Below are 6628 nucleotides of genomic sequence, written 5' to 3'. Positions count from 1 at the left end.
GCCATCTTCTCTGGGCTTTCTTCTAACAAAAATATTTATCTACCCAAGCAAGAAGTTGAATGTAAGTTAGCTTTATTACTGCAGTGACGTTGAATGGTTGGTTGCTGGGTGACCTTGCTTCTGATTTTATGGTCTAGGCCAGCTCTGGCAGCAGAGAGGTGTGGCCATGTACTTCACTCTGCTGTCAGCTTCTCCTGAGATGATCAGAGCTTCAGTGTCAGCTCTCCTGGGAAGCTGTTTGCCACTTGTTATGTGAAAACCTGGATCCACCAGGAAGGGCTGAAGGAGATAAATGCCTGACAAGAAGAACTATTAAGGCTTGAAAGAAAGGCCAAGCTCTGTGAAATCCAGCACGGAACCAGGATCTGCAACCTTGGATTAGACCAGTGACCATAAAACCGACATGTGACTTATTGCAGGGCTTTCAAAAACTGGGATACTGGAGCCTGCATGGTTTGCTTTGCTTTTGCTTGGAAGATGATTTAATGTTTTTCATTGGAGAACAAAGTTTTGCAACTATTCAGACATGGAAGAATATGAGGGAGCAGATATTTTGGAAACCAGCTCTGTCTCTAATGGTCCTTGGTGCAAGGTGAGAACTTTTATTCCCCCTCCTCCCTCAGTCACAGAAAATATTATCTTTCTGCTGTTTACAAGTGACTTCAGTAAACCATTGCCCTTGGACCAGACTGAATGCAACCTCTGCATCAGCTTTGTAAACAACTTCACAAATTCCTTAGAGCAAGGCTGTGCTAAACATCAGGCACAGAACTGAAATGGTGATGTGTGTGGTTAAGCGTCTGTCATCCACCTCACTGGAAGTTTCAAATATCTGAGTAACTGTAGGTTTCTGTGCTTTGAAAACGACCAAAATAGGGTTTTTTCGGTGTTTGGAGAATCCAGAAACTCCATATAATTGTAGCAAAGCCACTGCTTTAAGATTTGCAGGTCAAATATGTTGAGTAAAACCATAGCAAGCACAGGGTAAGATAAGCATTAACTTGGGCAAACAAATCGACAATTTAAGTGCGTGGAACTCCGTGTCCAGCAGCAATTCCTCCTACTCCCCCGGAGCTCGCTGGAGAGCGGTCAGCCTCCCAAATGGGTCAGCTGTGCTTCTTGTCAAACCCCAGCAGTGACGTTCAGAGATTGTTTGCTGTTTGCTCGTGTTTGTAATCTGATCTCATGCAATAACATTGTCCTCGGCTCACACATAACCACGGGGGTAACTCTGACATCCTGCCTGAAAAAAACCACCTTGTTGATTCCTGTGCTTGATGTTTGAAAGATTTCCAGTTTGGGCAGGTTGGCCTGTTTATATTAATCTCATGCTGTTACTTGAAATTAAACCATTAGCATTTTGGAAGTTGGACCTTCCATTTTGGTTCCCTCCAAAATACTGGGGTTTGTTATCTTCACAAGGTTTGGAGGGGACTGGTGGAAGATTTTCTGTTGCCTGTGCTGAGGCCAGGATTTCAGTCCAGCCATTTGTGCTATGGAGAAGGAGTTTCTGGGAGGTCATGTCAGAAATGTGCCAGTTTAGATTTGAGCTCAGTATTGCCTTTTCTTCCAGGAGTTACTGGAAACTAAGGGAACTAAGGAAGCTGGAAATCTGAAAATATCTGAGTGTTTGCTACTTATTGAAAAATATTCTTAGTGAATACAGACGTCTAATCTAATCTAATCTAATGAAAAGAAGTTTGAAGAGCTGGTCAAACAGAAGAAACACAAACACCTTGTCCTGTTGGAGCACCTCAGCATTGATTGCTTGGTGCATGTCCCATGGCACTGCCCAGACAGTCATTCTCATCAGTGCTGAGAGTCCTTCACTCCAGCCCGTCCAACAAAAACTAAAAAAACTGCTGCTGCATTTGCTGGTTGCCACGCTTACTTTTTGTTTACAAAGCTGAATATCCAGTTACAAGGCAGAAGCAACACTCAGGAAAAAAAAAAGGGGACAAAACAATGAGAGTAGTTTGTAAGCATGAAGGCTGAAAATTATTCACCTCAAATGTTTGGCAACAATAACAAAATATGTTCACAGAGCTCTAGAGCAGTTTGTAATCAAAAAGTCTATGTTTTTGTAGTGTATATTATTCATCTCAGATCCTGATTTCTGTGCAGGTGGAGGGCTAGAAATTGATTTCTGGGAGTAGTGTGCTCAGTCAGTTTTTGCTACATCTGCAAGTGTGCCTGTTGGTGCTTTTTTAGACACAGATTGTAATTCATGGGAGCCTGGGCAGGATGCATGGTTGTGGCAGGACAGAATATTTTGAATAACAATATACACTCTATCATGGCCTAAAAGTTCACAGAGTAGGTGGAGATTTACATACTATTTTTTTGTGGCTCATAGAATATGATTTTCTTTCTGTGGCCCTGATATTTTTCTAGTTTTTCCTTTAAAAAGTGGGGAAAACTTCCCCCTACCCTGGGAAAAATCTAGAGGATTTTTTCGACCATATTTTTGTTATATTGGTTGCAGTCTTAAAATTTTTACTTCACTGTGATAGCACGTTTATTTCTCAATAAATATTGAGAAATAATATTGAGAATAGCTCCTAATTCAGCTGTTCAGCAACTGCTTTCGCATCTTTCAAGTGCAAATTTGTGTTTGCAAATAACTTTGTCTGCCTCTCATTGTGGGTACAAGTGTTACTCATTAGAGCTTTTTGTCAGCATCCCAAAATGTGGTAATTGAAGAGCCAGCTACAAATATTTCTGTTTGTGTTTCCTATCTTAGTGTTTAGTTTAAGAGGGTTGAATCTTAAGCAAAAGTGTGTTGATGTTCTTTTGTTTATGTTTAATATAAAATCATAAAATCCTGTCATTTTCTGTGGTTAGCCCGGGCTGTGCCTGTGCTGTGGCTGAGCACAGAGACCTGCACGTGGGCTGGCTTGCACCAGGGCCAGCAGGGCCCTGCTGTCACACAATCCTAAATGCACTCAGGGGTTTTTAAATGAAAAAGAACGGGTTAGTTATTAACTTGAAGAAATATCTGATTTTAGAGAACAGAAGATTACAAAACAAACTGGATTTTCACCAGCTCCTGAAGGGCAAACAGTGCACCACTCTCCACATTTCCCTGCAGTGTGTGTTTGTGTTGAAGCTTTTTCACTCTCATAGTACTTGATGTAAATGTTAATTAGCACTCCAGGGGAAATGTGTTAACAAATGTACCTTTGACACAGGTCCACAGCTATGCTTTGCTCTGTAGCTGCAGGCTGGAAAGATTAGCTGGCAAAGGAGCTGGTGCAGCTTTTGAGGAAACTCTTCAAACAGGAGTTCAGGGGAGCTTGCTGAGCTCTTGGACTTTGCTGCTCTGCTGCAGCTCAGGCAGCTCTTGCTGCTCTGCAGAGGAGGTGCTGGATAAAATATGAGCTCTTCTAAGAAAGAAGAGCAAACTCCTAGGAAAGGGATATTTCTAACCATTAAAAGGCTTCAAATGAGACTGCCTGGGCTATGGCTTTCACGCGATGAAGAAAAAATTAGCACAAACTTCGTGGCAGAATTTATTCCTTCGCCTCCCCCAGTGCTGAGCTTGATTAGCAATAAATAAGGGTGGTAAAGTAATTCCTGTGAGTTGTTAAAGTAGAAAGGTAACAGTAGTGCATTCATAAACACATTTACCTCATCACTGTACTTCTTTGCCTTTCCATAAACAGCAGGGCAGAGATTCAGAAATGGAAATCATTCACAGGCTGGGATTTTTCAGCAGTATTCAAACCTGCCTCAGGTTAGCATGTAGATATATTGGTGGTTTCTGGCCTGATAAATTCCAGAGCCTGCCATGACTTCTGTGAAAACATATGCAGAGCCACTTCTCAAGACTTGGGTAGTTCAGCTATTCATTTCTGTGCAGCATCAAGTCCTGATTTCTCCCTGCTGAGGAACAGCTCATATTTAAGAAACACTGAGAAGAGTCCAAGGTTATTAACCACTCTCTGGAAATGAGGTGGGTGATTTCAGCCCAGCCCTCCTGAAAATGGTCTGGGGTTTGCAACAGTGATGAAAACCCTGCTGCAGGAGCATGCCTGTGCCTCCCAGGGCAAAGGGAAAAACTGCTGTCCCCTCCTTCCCTGGAGCAGGATGTTGCATGATGGATGCTGGTGTTATCACATGGCTCTTGATCAGCTGGGCTAACCCTGGCACCCTTCTGGTGCTGCCCTCAGTGGGGATTTACAAGAAGGATGCCTCATATTTTTCCTTCCTGTAAAATGGCTTATTTCTGGCTTTTATGGCCCTATGGGGAGTTTCAAACCAGTGAGCTGTTGCTGGTGAGGGGCCATCAGCCTTTGTTTCAGAGCTGACTCTGAGGTTTTCAGGGACTTCAGCAAGAAGTAGGAGGGTGAGCAGAATGTGAACTAGTGCACATCTGAGTGGTGAGCAGCCCACAGGACACGGCTCAGAGCCCCTGGGCAAGCCTGACCTCTAAGTAGGTCAGCCATGGAGAGGATTGCTGCTTTCTGCTCACCATGTGTGCAGGCTACAAGTGTGAACCAGGCTGTGCAGAGTGAACTTGGGCTCTTTGTCCCAGCCATGCTTTCAGCTTGGCTTGGCCTGTGGGCTGGGACAGCCCTGAGACGGTTTCCTGGCAGAGGGACTTAATGGGATCACTCTTACTTTGAAGTGCAGGTGAAAGAAACCCCAACCTTTTTCACAGTGGGAGATCTCCTCACTTTGAATTGCTGCTAAATAAATGTGGCCTTGACTTGGTTAAATATGTCCAAAACTGGATGGAAGCCCTCAGGCAGGGTGCTGCCTGAAGATGCTGCTGCTGCTTGGGATAAAGAGAGTTTCACTGTGTGAAAGTGCTCCCTCCTTGCCCCTGCAGGGAGCCCCATGGGGCAGGGAGCCCCCAAACCCACGGAGTGTAGGCACCGAGCAGGGATGGGGAGCCTGGGACGGCACCACCACCCCACAGCTCCTGAGCCTGCCCTGGACACTGACCCTGCAGCCCCCCTGTCAGCATGGCTGGATTTTGGCGTCATCCAGCTGCCCATGAAGTGGTGACAGAGGTCAGACCTGAGCTATGCTGGTTGGTGCTGTGGATGTGTTAAATCACCTCATTAAGAGTGCTGGGCTGGATTAGCATCTGGCCCTGCTTCTGCTCCAAAATTCTGTATGGGAGATGCTGGGCCTTGGGTTCAGCTCCCTGAAGAGGAAACATTGGCCCCTCCAGAGTCAGCTAGTGATAGGTTATAACCAAGCAGTCTGTCTGTTTCTGTGTCCTCTGGCAGTGACAAAAGATAGAATTAACTTTTAGTGTTAAAACCCCCTTGTTTCAATAGCCCCCCTTCCCACCTGATGGCAATTAGTTTCTTCAGCTGTTATACTTTTGCTGTTTGTTTCTATATTCATAAATCTTGTCTTCCAAATTGTAGCAACAATAGACATACCAGTCAGCAATTGTCCAAGATCATGTAAAAATTGACACTTGAGGGACAGCAGCTCCACTCAGAGTTGCTGTCTATCTGGCTGCTTTGGTTTTGGCTCTTGCTGTAAGTAATCTGACTCCACAGCATCCAGCCAGGGGTTAAAATTCAGTTCAAGACAAGTGCAAAATTCTCTTAGGGTTTGATAACTTGTTTGCTGTCTAACTCAGCAATAATCTGCTTCTCACATTGGAGTAAACTGATCACCCAGCAGGACCTGGACTTCTGCCTTGCTAAAGGATGAATGTTGCTTTAGTTGCTCAAAAGGAAAACATACAAGAAATGCAGAATCCTTGTTGACCCAACAACTGAAAGAAACATCACAACATTTCCTAAATCAACACATGGCAATTCTCAAAACAAAGTCTGAACAGCAGCCAGAAGCTTACAAGGCAGGGGATGATGCTGTGACCAAACTGAGACCTTGAATCTTCCCTGCCTAAGCCATGGGGTGAGCTGGGAGCTCTGTCTGGTGATGTTCACTTGTGTCTCAGAAGAGCTGCTTGTGCATGAACCTGCTTGCTTTGCAGTCAGGAAATTTAATTATTGCCTCCACAGTAGCCCTCAAAGAGTACCCTGTGCATGAAGTATGCATTCATACCTGATATGTCCCATAATTTCTTCTGTTTCCGCATATGGAGGTAAGGTTAATGTTCCATACACTGTGGACAAATAGTAGTTGTCAAAAGTACCATAGCCTTGAATTTCCTGTCTCCTGGGTGATTAAATTCCCCACAGTAATGTTACTTTATTGGTTTGTTTCTGTAACTCCTTATTTCTTTGGTTTGCTCTCCTTGAGGACATTTCACAGCCTGCTTGGACCTCCTCAGGCTTTTGCATTTTGTATACCAGTTTCAGGAGGAATTGAGTGTTTTTCACAAGGTGTGTGAAGCAGCAGGAAGCAGAGTGGAGTGAAGCCCCCCCAGGGGCTCAGTGGGCCCCAGGCTCTGCAGGGCACGCCCAGCTTGTTGAAGACTGCGCTGCTGGAAATCCCAGCGTCACTGAGCAGCCCTCTCCAACACCTGTGCAGCTCCAGCATTGCATTCCCGCTGTCTCTGTGCTGTGCAGTGCACCTCCTCACGTCCTGTCTGCAGGAGAGGTGCAGAACAACTTCATCTGTTCTCCCCAGGAGCTGCTGCTGGTACCAGCCAGAGTGAGCGGTCAGCCTGCCTGCTGGAATTCACACAGAGTGT

At 45.0% G+C, this 6628-nt stretch overlaps 1 protein-coding gene across 1 annotated transcript in view; it reads left to right on the top strand.

Annotated features, from left to right (window-relative positions):
- The window catches only part of PDE8A (phosphodiesterase 8A), a 139082-nt gene continuing 132454 nt past the window's right edge, over positions 1-6628 (top strand). The window contains exon 1 of the mRNA XM_005419618.2: positions 1-592. Within this exon, the coding sequence (XP_005419675.1) occupies positions 527-592 (66 nt within the window). The 5' untranslated portion in view covers positions 1-526. The remainder of the gene's footprint in view (positions 593-6628) is intronic.

Source organism: Geospiza fortis, unplaced genomic scaffold (assembly GCF_000277835.1).
Source record: "Geospiza fortis unplaced genomic scaffold, GeoFor_1.0 scaffold171, whole genome shotgun sequence".
Classification (NCBI taxonomy): domain Eukaryota; kingdom Metazoa; phylum Chordata; class Aves; order Passeriformes; family Thraupidae; genus Geospiza; species Geospiza fortis.
This window is presented reverse-complemented; position numbering and strand designations above follow the sequence as displayed.